This window comes from Fusarium phalaenopsidis (genome assembly GCF_050370095.1).
Source record: "Fusarium phalaenopsidis strain FUZ10S chromosome Unknown contig_32286, whole genome shotgun sequence".
NCBI classification, from domain to species: Eukaryota; Fungi; Ascomycota; class Sordariomycetes; order Hypocreales; family Nectriaceae; genus Fusarium; species Fusarium phalaenopsidis.
In genome coordinates this window covers 3,072,091-3,086,852 of record NW_028145413.1, presented here as the reverse complement: position 1 = coordinate 3,086,852, position 14,762 = coordinate 3,072,091, and the positions used below count along the sequence as shown (strand labels likewise).

At 54.8% G+C, this 14,762-nt stretch overlaps 3 protein-coding genes across 3 annotated transcripts; 2 read left to right on the top strand and 1 right to left on the bottom strand.

The window, feature by feature from the left end:
• Positions 1 to 464: 464 nt before the first annotated feature.
• On the top strand, positions 465 to 3,758 carry LRP88_03242 (uncharacterized protein; the record flags this gene model as incomplete). The annotated part of the gene is made up of 4 exons (XM_083239870.1): positions 465 to 1,853; positions 1,902 to 2,340; positions 2,393 to 3,612; positions 3,669 to 3,758. The coding sequence occupies 4 exons, from the start codon at positions 465 to 467 to the stop codon at positions 3,756 to 3,758; spliced, it is 3,138 nt and encodes a 1,045-aa protein (XP_083105000.1).
• A 2,622-nt stretch (positions 3,759 to 6,380) lies between these two features.
• Positions 6,381 to 7,430, bottom strand: LRP88_03241 (uncharacterized protein; the record flags this gene model as incomplete). Its single annotated transcript, XM_083239869.1, has 1 exon — positions 6,381 to 7,430. One exon carries the CDS (start codon positions 7,428 to 7,430, stop codon positions 6,381 to 6,383), a length of 1,050 nt encoding a protein of 349 aa, XP_083104999.1.
• Positions 7,431 to 9,959: 2,529 nt separating this feature from the next.
• On the top strand, positions 9,960 to 11,657 carry LRP88_03240 (asparagine--tRNA ligase SLM5; the record flags this gene model as incomplete). The annotated part of the gene is made up of 3 exons (XM_083239868.1): positions 9,960 to 10,234; positions 10,301 to 10,460; positions 10,512 to 11,657. 3 exons carry the CDS (start codon positions 9,960 to 9,962, stop codon positions 11,655 to 11,657), a joined length of 1,581 nt encoding a protein of 526 aa, XP_083104998.1.
• Positions 11,658 to 14,762: the final 3,105 nt, after the last annotated feature.

Here is a 14,762-nt window from a genome sequence, read left to right as displayed (position 1 = left end):
ACCTGAAACCTGTTTTCCAATTTAGCGACGCATGTGAACAATCACATGACCATACCGATAGAACACAGTCGACAGTACAGTGCTTATCGCCTGTTGACACCTAACGCTTTACCAATCAGAGTAATGCGGGACCCGGAACACGATCGTTCCCAGAAGGTCGTAAGGACACCGACACCAACGCCAGAAAAGGCCAGCGAGGCAGGAGATCATCACCAGCTGCACTTCGTTTCTACTCTTGATTTCTTCGGCGATCGAATTCCGCCGTCTTCAACGCGAACACGGGATCATGTTTGCCCTTTTTTGCATCTAATACTTCCCGGATTTTCTCTTTCTGCCCTCTCACGGAGCTCGTGCCGTCCGCCATTGCTGCCCCACGTCTCCTTTACTGGGCGCATGCTCGTCCGATAGACAGCTAGACGCCCTCGATCCTCTCTCCGATTCCACCTCGACACTGTATCGTCACCATGGCCGACTATGCCCAGTACCACGCCCTTGGTCAGGGCGAGGTCATCGACCCAAATGACCCTAATCGAACCTCGCAACCCGCTGCCCAACAGTTCCAGCCGCCTGTCGCCCCGTCCCCTTACCAGCAACAAGCGACACCGCAGCCAGGCTATGGCGGAGCGCCGCCGTACTATGGAGGTCAACAAGCTCCTCCCCCGATGACCGGATCGCCTGCCCCAGCTCCTGGATATGGTTACGGACCTCCTCAGGCCCAAGGACCTCCTCCAGCAGGCCAAGCTCCCCCGTCTCAAGATGCTACGCTGGCCGCGCAACTGGGAGGAATGAACTTGGGAGATGGACACCACACAGCACGAAGAAAGAAGAAGGACCGACATGCATACCATACTGTTGAGGCCACAGGTTCCTCGCAAGCCTTCAATGGCATGCCTGCGCAGGGAACTTCGGCTTCGCAGTTCCTCGACAACAACGTCCCAGGCGCCCCTGGCTTCGGGCAAGGTGCAAGCCCCATGGGCACACCTCAGATGATCAGCCAAAACCTGTACGGGGCTCCTGCGAATCCCGCCTTCAGTCCTGCTGTTCCGGCGATCTCTCCCAATGCTGGCGAGGGCTTCGTCGACACCGCGGCTGTCTCGACCAGCGGGCCCAAGGTCTCCCCCGACGACATGCCCAGCGTGCCGGCTTCACGAGATGCTATCCAACAACACTATCTGAAGAACGTCTATCCTACCTTCGAACGACATGTTCCCCCGCCTGCAACCGTCTCGTTCGTCGCCTATGACCAGGGCAACTCTTCTCCGAAATACACCCGACTTACACTCAACAACATCCCTGCGACCTCCGAAGCCCTTCAAGCCACAGGCCTCACACTCGGAATGCTTCTTCAACCGCTGGCTCCCCTCCAGGCCGGAGAAACCGACATTCCAATCCTCGACTTTGGCGAAGCTGGTCCTCCACGATGCAGACGATGCCGAGCTTATATGAACCCATTCATGATGTTCCGTTCGGGTGGAAACAAGTTTGTCTGCAACCTTTGCTCGTATCCCAACGATACCCCGCCAGAGTATTTCTGCGCGACCAGCCCTCAAGGCGTGCGAGTCGATCGAGATAGCCGACCCGAGCTTCACCGAGGTACGGTGGAGTTTGTGGTGCCCAAAGAGTACTGGACGCGGGAGCCAGTCGGCCTGCGATGGCTGTTCTTGATCGACGTGACCCAGGAGGCCTATAACAAGGGCTATGTAGAGGCCTTCTGCGAAGGAATTCTCGCTGCCCTGTACGGTGGTGAGGATCAGGAGAAGGATGAGAACGGAGAGGCAAAGCGGAGGATACCCGAGGGAGCCAAGGTTGGCTTTGTAACATACGACAAGGATATCCATTTCTACAACGTCAACGTGAGTGAATCGATATTATGCCGAGGTAGCTGTACTAACATTAGCCAGCCCGCCTTGGACCAAGCTCAGATGATGATCATGCCTGATCTCGAAGACCCCTTCGTACCTCTGAGCGAGGGTCTCTTTGTTGATCCATATGAATCCAAGGATGTCATCAGTTCTCTCTTGACGCGCTTGCCGGATATGTTCTCGGTCGTCAAGAATCCCGAGCCTGCTCTCCTTGCTGCCCTTAACTCGGCGCTCGCTGCCCTCGAGAAGACAGGAGGTAAGGTGGTGGCATCGTGCTCTGCCCTGCCAACCTGGGGCCCTGGACGACTCTTTATGCGGGACAACGGCAACCATCCAGGCGGCGAGATCGACAAGAAGCTCTATACGACGGAGCACCCAGCGTGGAAGAAGGTAGCCGAGAAGATGGCAGCCGCTGGCGTTGGTGCCGATTTCTTCCTTGCTGCTCCTTCAGGCGGTTACCTCGACATTGCTACAATTGGTAAGCCGGCTTGTTTGGAATATAGGATAAAAAAAACTGACTTTATTTCTAGGCCATGTTGCTTCTACGACTGGCGGCGAAACATTCTACTACCCTAATTTCATCGCCGCACGAGACAGCCGGAAATTGTCTCTCGAGATTACTCACGCAGTGACACGAGAGACTGGCTTCCAGGCTCTCATGAAGGTCCGTTGCTCCAACGGACTCCAGGTCTCTGCCTATCATGGCAACTTTATTCAGCACACATTTGGCGCGGATCTCGAGATTGGTGTCATCGACGCAGATAAGGCGATGGGTGTCACGTTCAGCTACGACGGCAAGTTGGATGCCAAGCTTGATGCCCACTTCCAGTCTGCTCTCCTCTACACCACTGCCTCGGGCCAGCGCCGTGTGCGGTGCTCCAATGTCATTGCCAGCGTGACGGAAACTTCTAAGGAATCTGGTGCGCGTGAGCAGGGCATCCGTGAGTGCCTCAAGTTTGTGGACCAAGACGCCGTCATCTCGGTACTGGCCAAGGAGGCTGGCACCAAGTTGGCGACGACTTCTAGCAACCTTAAGGATATCCGACACTGGCTGGGAGAGAAGGCGATTGATGTTCTTGCCTGCTACAGGAAGCATGCAGCACAGCAGCACCCGCCTGGTCAGCTCGTCATGCCGGAGCGATTGAAGGAGTTCTGCATGTACCTGCTCGGTCTCCTCAAGTGCCGTGCCTTCAAGGGCGGCGTTGAGAACTCTGATCGCAGAGTACACGAACTCCGTATGCTTCGGTCAATGGGCGCTCTGGAGCTGAGCCTGTACCTCTATCCCCGCATGATTCCCATCCATAACCTTCAGCCTGAAGAGGGCTTTGCCGACCCTGAGACGGGCCATCTGAAGGTGCCACCTTCGATCCGCACATCCTTCTCACGCGTCGAGCCTGGTGGTGTTTACCTGGTTGATAACGGCCAGCAGTGCCTCCTCTGGCTCCACGCACAAACGTCGCCCAACCTGATCGCTGATCTCTTTGGCGAGGACAAGGATTCCCTCAAGAGCCTTGACCCGTACACGTCGGCTCTGCCAGTGCTCGAGACGCATCTCAACGCACAGGTGCGCAACATCATCGAGTTCCTCCGCACAATGCGCGGCTCCAAGGGCTTGACAATCCAGCTGGCGCGACAGGGCATCGACGGAGCCGAGTTTGACTTTGCTCGCATGCTTGTGGAGGATCGGAACAACGAGGCACAGAGCTACGTGGACTGGCTGGTGCACATTCACAAGGGCGTGCAGCTCGAGGTTAGTCATGGCGCATCCAACTGATCAAGCTGAGTGAATACTGACGAGACGTATAGTTGAGCGGACAACGCAAGAAGGAGGGTGATGAGCACTCGAATGCAGCAGCCTTGTCCAACTTTGCAGGACTGAGACCAGCTTACTGGTAGTTGAAAAAGCTTACGTGTAGTGTAATAGAATTTGATACTGAGAGCAGCGGTTGTGTATTCTGGTGTCATGGCATGGGGTGCAACAGCAACAGACGAAAACCCACACAAAATTCAGGGGCAAGAAGAGCAGAGCAGAGTCTTGGTTAGCGAACAACGAAGAGACGACGACTCATCCATCCTACCTATGGGTATCTGAAAAGACCCTGTCAATGTCTGTTTTGGCGAGAAAATGCCTCTTTTCCCCCTGGTTCTCGTTCGTTTCGTTGCCCATGACTCGTCATGGTGCCACCCGTGTCTGTGTCTATCCGTGTGGCCTCTGGCATGACTGACTATCCACGGCAGCAAACACGGTCCAATGTCTCCATCCCTAGTCCGGTGGACTTTTGCTCAGTCTCCAGGCGGTCAAAGCATCTCTTGTCCATCTGCACCTCGCCTGTCGGCATGACCACGCCTGAAACAATACCCAGCCCTCATCACTCTCTCGGCTCTAACTCATTCTCTATATTCTTCTTGTTTGCCTCTCACCGTCTTTACGCTGCCATCCTAACAGTGTCCGTGGCAGGACGGGAGACCGCGCGGATGCAACCTGCCGTGTCAGGGTAGTGCAATCGAGATTTGTGCAACCTTGCTATGGGGGCGAGAAGAGGGGGACAGACGATCGATGTTGGACATGTTGCTCCTAGCGGTGGGGAGATTCTTGAAGAGGCAGAAACGAAGAGTCTTATAGCATGAGTGTTAAGGCAAGTTGGCATAAATCTCGCTTCTTGGCGTCAAAACTAGGTATGAGAAAACTGGGGATGTTGTATATCACGCGTGTAAGAAAGGGAAAAAAGAACGCATTCCTTTTTTTTTTTTTTTTTTGCCTCTCTGATATTCATCCCATCTTCTTCAGAGGGCACATACACAGTAAGGAGGTAGCTTTTCTCATGCGGTCAGCCGCGGCTAAAGACCCGCCCAGTTTTTTGGGGTTACACGCGAAAGGATCAAGAGAAGGTATGTATGTATGCAAGTAACATAGACAAGGGGCCAGATCGAAGCGCTGCGACCTTGGGGAGGCTGCCTTGTACAGCAGTAGTGTGGTTGTATTTATGTGAGTGAGAGAGCGTGTGTGTGTGTGTGTGCCCCATCATCTCCCCCTCCCCTCCTTTCTCCCCGGGGGGATGCGTTATCTTGCATTGGTAGTGGTGACCGGGGAAGAACGGAGGGGAAACATCATCACGTACCTACCTAGGTATGTAGCAGTGCAGGCTTTCTCATGAGGGTGTCGTGGTTGTTGGTCGGTAGTCTTGTCAGATTCTTCGTTCCATGACCTATAAGCATCCATCCTCTTACAAACATCACCAACACATCCATATCTTGAATTCTACCCTCTCTCTCTTCCCTTGGCCCTGTCAAGCTGAGTTCTCGCGCCCCCTGCGACCCCTTCTCCATCAGACCACCCCCAAACTCTCTCCGGGAGGCGGTCAGCGTTCGTTCATCGAGGGCAGGCAATGGGAAATTCCCCCCCAGCGCATAACGCGTGCGTGCAGATGTGGTGGGATGGTATGAGCTATATCCCACGTCCTGGAGCCTCCTCCCCCTCAAGTAACCCTAACCACAGCCATGAGGATACCCGCATGTGCACGTTGTGACCGAGGCTAGCACGTCTTGGCCCTGGTCGGCAAGAGCTGATGGGTGGGTCAAGCGAGTAGAGGTAGACAGTGTGGTTGTTGGTAGTGAGTAGAAGGCCTCAGCATGTCTAGATGTAGTGTCAATCGCTGCTTGTGTTGGTCGTCTAGCAACGTCTCTTCTGCCTTGCTGGTTAGCAACTCCTCCATAACCACTCCAACATGGTGATATCACCGGCAATCTCATCCCAATTGGGGTCGTCTCGGCCGAGTTCAGCCCCGGCGATCCGTACATGAGATCCACCAGCGTCAGCTTCTCCCCCCGGCCTGTGGGACTTGACACGGTGAACCAGGGTGTGACACGAGGTAAAGGGAACAAAACTCGTTGGATACTTGAACTAGAGATATGTGAATGTGATACACCCAACACCGATACCCTACCCAGCCCGTCCCAGTCCAGCCCAGCCCGTCCCAGCAGTCATCATGTCGTCGTGCAGACCAGAGCAGCCTGGTAGGGCCGCTTGCCATTCAGTAAGACGCCAAAAGTTAACCCCCCCAAACACCAACAAAAGAAAAAAAGAAACATGTCGTAAGCCTCATGACAACCAACAGCAACCTTGACCAACTAAACCGCCAGCGGCACCCCCATTCATGTAACCAAACAATCCTCCATCAGCATCAGCTCCCTCGCGGCTCCAGATACCTGGGGCCCCGGGCCTGCCATCCTCTAAGCGCCCAACAACTTCCCTTGTTCGTTGGCTGACCGCCAGAATGCGGACAACTGCAGCAGAGTCGAAAAAGAAACGTCGCACAAGGGTCCCGTCAGTCCGGTTGGCCTCAAAATGGATAACCGCCAGGGCTCCCATAACCCGGTTGCCTTCTGGGGCCGGGCCCTCCTGGCTACCTTCCAACTCGGGGAATCCTCTCGAGTCCTCGCAGAAGCTCTGTGTCTCGTCTTGGACCCCTGCCCAAGGCTACAGACAGCCTGGCCTGGTCTGGCTGTCATGGAGCCAGATCACGTTGTGATCATGCCGAGTCCATATCGCGGATCGGGTTGCCGAAGCACTCGGTCAACCTCGGCGGGGCTGAAGACGTGCTCAAAGATGTGGCAATCAGTCGGGGAACTACCATGACTGCTGCTGCTGCTATGGCTCTTGTTTGACCCTGACGAGCTCGAAGATCCAGCCCGAGACTTGCCCTTGGAGCCATTCTCCTTCTTGGCAATCTCGTCTAGGATGTGCCGCGCGGTGCTCTGGAGGGGATCCTCGAATACGAAAACAACGTAGGAAAACTGCCCACGTAGATCGGGGTCGAAGAGGAACACATCCCGCCAGAGCTCTGCCAGCTCCTGGGGAGGGTTGCGGTAGCCATTACCAAGGCCAAAGTCGCCAATCACCACGCGGTCGTAGCCGTTGTAGAGGCAGATGCGGAGGGCGCCACGCAGCTTATCGCGAGTCATCTCGCGTTCCTCCGCAAACGAGTACTTGGTGCCGTTGTCCTTGAGCTTCGGCCATCGCGTTGGTGGTACCGACACAACGGGCAGGTCAAACCAGCTGTCCAACCGATCGTAGCGGTCGTGAGGTCCACGGCAGACCACGACGGCGTCAGACAGGATACCGCCCTGGGAAGGAATGGGGTAGTTGCTTGGTTCGGGTGAGTTGGGCCATGGCGAGTTCAGCGTGGCTGAGAGGTTACTTCGTCGGCAGAGCTTCTCCTCATAACCAACGCAGCCAGTCTCCCAATCTCCCCCAGGTCTTCGTTCATTGGCGGCGCAGATAAAGGGAATACGCACTCTGGGGCCACCAACCGCTTCGCTCGCCTGCGTATCCATGGCTGCGTATGTCAATGCCTTCATGACCGGGTCGCCAACCTCGATAGTAAAGGTGGGCGGCCGGGTACTTGGCTTCTGACGCTGGATAGCGAGCTGTGCGATAGGCTGCCGGTAGAGGTACGAGTAGGGTGGGAAGATGTCGCCATAGTTCTTCTTGACGAGTGGGATGAAGTTCCTCTTGGTATCGGCTGCGACTTCTGAGGGCCGTACCCGGCTGGATCTCGGCGGTGCCATTGGGAAGATGAGGGTATACAATAACCTGTAATGCAGGAAAGCAAGCAAGCAGTGTCTTTGCGAGGAACGAGGCAGCAGTCGATACTCCCTAGTCAATAATACGAGTAGAGTAAGAGGCTGGGTAGAAAGGTGAAAAGAAGGCTCCAAGATCAAGGAGAAGAAGTAGGAAGTGAACGGCAGTGACTTGGGTGACGACAAGAGAGTAGGTACATCGATTCATTGCAAAGGGCGGCGAGAGCCTTATATGCACACTGGGCAGTGAGTCTGAAAAAGCAACACGGTGGAGGAGTCTGTCACCAGACAAGATGCAATACCTCACTCACGGTCAACTGGCGCAAGCGAGAGGGGAGGGATGGCTGCTGGGCTGTGTGACCCAATATGTCCAAGATCTGAACCACTTGTTTAGGACAGGCTCAGCCAGAGGCGAGGCAGCAAGCCAAAGAACGGGCGGACCAGAAAGAAAGCGGCATGACTTTATGGGTACGGGAAGACGTAGGTGCTTGCTTAGATGGCCCATGGTCCCGCCGTTTGTCGACAGGCATATACTCTTGTACACATCGAGCCCGGTGCCCGTCCGGAGGACAGTACAGACAGCAGAGAAGACCCAGACATGGCATGGCAAAACAAATGCAGGGCCACACGAATTAAGGCAAGCCAACGGCAGGGACAAGGACAGGACCCATCACGGAGAGGGCCCCAGGGACTAGGGACTATCAGTCGCCAGCCGGGGGTACCAGATCGTCACCACCACCACAGGCTGTAGGGGAACCGGCATCCAAGTTGACGGAACCAGGGTGGGCTACACTGAGCGTCAACTGTCGGGAACCGTGGAGCAGCTGCGAGATCTCACGGGAACACAGGCGGCGCCGCCATCTCAAGACGGGGCAAATAGCCATGCTGGTTGGACAGCTTGACGGACGACCAGGGCTGTCGACGAGAGAGCGATATCCATCGGTGGGCCTGAGACACAGCTGGCCGGGACATTGTTGCGAATCAAGATCTGTGGCACCCCTTCATCTCGCCTGGTCGAAGCTTGTGTCCAAGCGGATGGTAGCCGGGGTCGCGGAGCGGCTGTGAAAGAGACAAGAGAGCGCGTGTGCGTGTGTGTGGTGGGGTCATCGAGCGTGCGTGACGAGGAGGCTCAGCTTGTCGAGTCCGAGTACACGGGAGGCTAAACTGACTGTGTGTGTGGGAAAGCCGGGGGCATTGGGACCAAAACCCGTGTCTCGTTTGCTGAGGCCATGGAATCTCGAGGGTCGCAACCCAGCGACTACCCGAGTTGGGACTCGGGCTCGCCTGAGCTTGGCCAGGTCGGTAACTAGGCGATTCCACATGTTATGCGAGAGAGGCGGCAAGGGTGAGGAGGTGCGCAATCGATCGGCTCAGAATGTGTGAGACATGAGAGACCACACAGAGTCCAGTCACGATGCTTGGTTTAAGACAGAGCCGGAGCCGGGGCGGGAGACGGTGCGGGAGGATGCGGTGTAGGCTTTCTTTTTCCTCGTCCCGAATGATGTCGGGGTTGGGAAATTAGAGAGAGGATCGGTGAGTTTGCCTTTTGGCTTTTGGACTAGTTGCAAAGAAGGACGCTTGGTGTGGGTGTGGGTGGATGTCTTGCTCCGTGTCTTGTCTCGTGAGATGCGTGGTTAGAAGAGCGTGTGAGTGGGTGCAGTACGTGATGACGGGGAGAAGGTCTCGGACAAGAGACGATGAGTTGCTGGCGGACGTTGTTGGTGTGTCCGTGAGATGGAGATGAACGGGGCTGTTGTTGTTGTTGTTGCTGTTATTGTTGAGGACGAGTTACGTGGAGTTGAGTTGAAGTTGAATCAGTCTATGTAGGGTTGCGGGTACCGATGTCATTCCATCGCACCTTCCAACCTTTCGTCTCATCTTTTGGACAAAGGCAGGACCTGTAATGTAAGCTCTAAGCAAGGAAGGACCGTCCCGGCGCATCGGCTTGTGCACCTGCGCACACTAACAACAGGCCGGCGCCGTCATCTGTGATCTGTGATCGGGGATCGGCCTGTAAAACCACCCGCAGAGCAACCCACACAAGGCAACCTTGAACCCAATCCTCACTAGATTACAGGGCTACAGGGCTCTATTGCAGCCACTGTAAGCATGTCAGCTCCCAGCGTTCCCAACAGCGGGGATCAGATGCGGTGCGCACCTCAAATCCGCCGCTTTACCCAGAAGGGAACCGCCCAAGGGACCCGACGCCCAACCCAACGGCTTATTCGTTTTTCCACTCGGGTCTCAGCTACCCTGGAGCTTGGTGATGGGTCATCTGCCGGTCATCCAAAAATTCTCCACGACCATCTCGGAGCTCAACATCCCTTGCATCCAAGCTCCACGACGTCACTTCTCACCGACAAGAGAGGACTAAGCCCCTTTTGCCCATTCCGCACATGACCCGTCTTTCCCGAAGTCTCAAAGACGCGGCTCAATGATTGATGTGGATTGAGGCCTGACAAGTCCCGAGACTCACTTAGTTCTTATTTGCATATCCCGAGCTCTTGACCTATCACAATGCGTTCAATTCGCCTTTCCAGTGTCCCGAGGACGGGAAGATTATGGGTTCAGAGAAGATCCTACTCGGTTCGAGTGCCTGGCGAGTGCCAGAAGGACATCAAAACTGTGGCAGAACTGAAGGCCTGGGGACCATCGACCCGTGTACCAGATGTTGAAGTCTCTGGGTGGGTGAGATCAGTGAGGAAGAGCTCTGGCGTGCGCTTCATCGACATCACCGATGGATCATCTATGCGTCCGGTTCAAGTGGTTGTCGACAAGAGCTTGGCCACAGAGTATGTAAACCAAGCCTTCGTCTCAGTTAGCTTCGATGTATCAGATCTTGACTGACATCTCCCTAGCATGCGCCCCGGTGCTGCTGTCCGTCTTAAGGGCACGTGGGTTGATGAGACTAGAAAAGGATCCGAAAACAATGCAGAATCTTCAGAGGCTCCCAAGACACCTGCCAATGCCGAGCTTCAAGTCTCAGAGGTGGAGGTTCTAGGCCATTCTGATCCTCAAGTACGATGACCCAGTCCGTGTCCACGTGGGATATTCACTCATACACATTAGACATATCCGATCCAGAACAAGTATCAGACCCCTGAGAGTCTTCGCACAATCTCTCACCTTCGGCCACGAACTCCTCTCAACTCTACCATGCTGCGATTGCGCTCTGACGCCACCGCTCTCCTCACTCAGTTCTTCTTTCAAGAACGTTTCCAGCAGTCACACCCGCCCATCATCACCTCCTCTGACTGCGAGGGCGCTGGCGAGGCTTTTGCAGTCAAGGCCTCTTCACCGGGCGAGTTCTTCCGCGACCCCAAATATCTAACAGTCTCTTCTCAACTTCATCTCGAGGCTCTCGCCCAGGCACTCGGCAACGTGTGGACTCTTTCACCAACGTTCCGTGCTGAACAGAGTGATACGTCAAGACATCTCAGCGAGTTCTACATGCTTGAGGCTGAAATGAGCTTCGCTGATGATATGGATGAGGTTATGGACTTGGCACAACGCATGTTGAACTCTCTTGCACGTGGACTAAAGGAGCTCAACGCTGCCAAGGAACTCGAGCAGAACCGTGTCAACTCCAAGGATCCAGCCGAGCGTCTCGCGTTCAACGATCTAGTTGACCAGGAACAACTGGATCGTCGCTGGAGAGGTCTCCTGACCACCAAGAGATGGCCTCGGGTTACCTACAGCGAGGCAATTAAAATCCTCGAGCCCATAGCCGATCAGTTCGAACACAAGCCGACATGGGGTGCTGGCCTACAGTCAGAACACGAAAAGTATCTGGCTGAGAAGATCGGCTACGACGAGGCTACCGACTCATCCGTCCCGATTTTCATCACCCAGTATCCGCGCGAGATCAAGGCATTCTACATGCGCCAGTCCGCATCTTCCCCTGACGCCGGCCTGACGGTCGACTGCTTCGACCTCCTTGTTCCCAGCCTTGGGGAGCTGGCTGGAGGCTCCATGCGTGAGCATCGCCTGCCCCAGCTAGAGGAGAACATGCGTGCTCTGGGTCTTGAGGTTCCCAGCAAGCGGTCTCCCAAAGGAAAGGAGCTGGCCTGGTACCTGGACCTGCGTCGCTGGGGCTGCCCCCCTCACGGCGGCTTCGGTCTTGGATTCGATCGACTCCTTAGCTATCTCACAGGCGTGCCCAACGTCCGCGATGTCGTCGCCTTCCCGCGTCACTACGAGCGGTGTGACTGCTGATTGCAGTGCTGCTCCCAACCTTTCTCCCCTCACCTCTCCCGCTCAACCCCCCTGGAGAGTGGCCCCATTCCTTGATGTCTGGCGCATCGCCCTCGTTAATGCTTGCCTACCTTGGAAGTTGAGCTCCCCTCGGCTCAATGTTCAGCACCGCACTCTGGGCGATCTGATACCCGTGTTTCTGCTCTGTGGTACGTTGCACGCATCGAGGCGAGCGACACCCGTGTACCGGGGACAAACGGTCACAACAAACATCCCTCCCCTCTATTCTCTCTTTTCTCACGCGGAGTGCAGCACCGGCGAATACTGTGTGACACTGGAATGGGCCCATGTCTATGTTCCCCAGCTCTCAAATGTGAGCTCTCGACGATACGGTGAGGAGGAACTTCTGGCTCGACTCGGGTGACTGCATCGTCTTGTTTGCGAGATCGACGGGGAGACTTGCCGGATCTTCCGGGGACGAGGAGGAGGGCCTGATCTCTGAGATCGATACAATGAGATCTGGGGACCGAGATCGCTGGGTGAGCCATCTTGTGCTCCATGACCTGCGTCTGCAACATTGGGGGGGCTTTGTATTATAGAGTGTAGACTACGTGTATGTTGGCATTGCCGGCGATGTGTGATAGACAGATACCACATACTAGATCCTTTCGACTTCACGCTTTCTTCTCGGGTCGACTGGCCATCTCTCGTAAGTCAAAGTCTTTGGCTCGCTGGGTGCATTGATGCTATAGTATCCTGCGATCAGGATCTTGGGGCAGGTGAACGCCTCGCGCTACATCGTTGATCGCAGTATACAGCAGATACTGGGTAGAGCTGGAACTCATGCCTAGCTGGTGACGCTACGTTCAAGGGCATACTGGCGAATTCAATGATCTAGATAGTAACTAGATCATGGCCTTGCTCTGTCTTGTCGATGCGTTGGCCTATTTGGCCAAGTTTATTCTCAAATCATTATTCTAGACCTAAGTCATACTACTCATAGGAGTTCCGTGGATCTATAGCCCAGTTTTGCCGCATGTTAAGGGGGGAGATTGTAGTTAACAAACGACATCTCATCGGCCTAATAGTTAGGGGTGTATTTCACTTCCAACTATTCGAACCTGTTCGTTCCCATGTTTCGTGCCCATGTCGACACCTTTCCTTATTCCTTGCGTGGTATGAGGTTGTCCAGAAACAGCCGTGATGACAACTCGCTTCAACGACAAACTCTAGTCGAGTTCTCGATCTCGACATCTTCTGGAGGAGCCTGTGAGACACTTCTTCATGGCAGCATAGTAACGTAGACTCTATCCAGATACGAACTTCACAGCGTTGGTACTCAGAGAGTTACAGGAATATCCCTTCGTCTCGAGACGGCCACATAGCCAGACCTCAGTCACGGCAGTCAACACCCCGACAACATGCCCCAGGTTCCAAATCTAGGCGCGCACACATCATCCACCTCCCTCCGGCACAGCTTGCCGAAGGCCCAAACATTCTCCACGAGGCCTCCTCGGATTAAGGGGCTGCTGATACTCGTCTAAGTTGAAACCCACCTACCCTAGAGACTGACGATCCTCCACGATGCGACATCGAAGAGCGAATGAAACTTGTTGAGGACAGATTCACCATCGGTTCACGGCAATCTATGATCCATCCCTTTTACAAGCCATACAAGCCTTCGATACGACATCAGAAGAGGGCACCCCCTGAAATGCTAGGGGAATCTGGATAACCGGCAAGTCGATGGCGTGGTCGGCGTTTAATAGCCTCAAGCTCAGCCACCACGAAACCTCGACGATGGTTTCTACTCTGGCCGGGGGTTCAAGGAGCAGCCAGATAGGGACTGTAGATCCGAGTGATATGATACGTGACCGAAGCCCACCGTTTCATGGCGTGGGTTGAACGGCTTAGACGGCAAAGAGTTGAGGAACCCTGGCCCAAGCTAAGGAAGGGGGGCAAAAAAAAAAAAAAGAGACAACAATAAGCATATCTGACCATCTTGCGGCGCATGCCATCATCCCGCGGCACAATGAGCGCAAATCGTGGTGCCGACGCAGCCGTTCCGGGGGAGGCTGGACCCTCTTGAGTGTGGAGAGGTGTGTGGGACCCTTGTCAAACGGCGCTTTATTTCCGTCAAGCTTTCTCAGTCTTTGACCAAACCAAACTGTGCCGCGGATGGAACTCGGTGTTATAAAACTGTGGGCTTGTTGCGAGGTGTTGAGGTGTTTTGAAGAGTGGGTTACTTGTGATGGAATTTGGATCTTCATCGGGTTCATGCCCTCGGGTTCATGCCCTCAGACCAAGAGCCCACCGAAGGGAGAGGGGCTTCGAGAAGAACTTTTTTTTTTTTTTTTACTCATCCGTGCCAAGGACCGAATGATCGGTCCTTTCAAAGCCGCATTTCCGGGAGAAGACCGACATTGGAAGCTGTGTACACCGTAGAAGCCGGTGTTACTGAGATACACTCCTCTTCAGACCCCTTTCTACTCATCATCTTCATGACCATGACGTCGGGGGAGAAGGGGGGCGGATCGGATATAACGGCCTCGCTGGTGCGGCCACTTTCCAACTCTTTGTATCTTGCCCTCCCAAGTCCCAAGTCTTTCCTGATCCCGACTTTGCCGGGAACCACGTAAGCTTGGCGACGGAGAGTCGGAGGGACCCCAAGACTCTTGACACACACCGAACAACAAAAGTGCGCCGCAAAATCACGGGGTATGTAGCACAGTACGATATACATAACATGCACAAAGAAGAAAAAAAACACCCCCTCCCTTTTTTTTCCTCTCAAAAGTCTGAAATAAGCTTAAGCTGGGGGCCCTTGGGTCGGGGATGGGATGGGATAGGATGGGATGGATCAGGCAGGTCACAATCACACAAACTTCGCTCAATGGCGCCAGACCAAAACCATCAGAGACAGGTCTTGGGGCTCCCGTGGCGTTGACCATCTGCATCTCTTCTCATTGACCCTATTCTTCTGTTGCTCTGCTTTGACTTGTCCTCTCAAGATGATGCCAAGATCGGAAGCCAAGTATCAGCCAAGACAAGCGGCGCAGAGGTCATGACAGCTTGGCGAAATAACCCAAGATCTGCAACCAACAAGCGAACAAGTCGGGCGCCGCC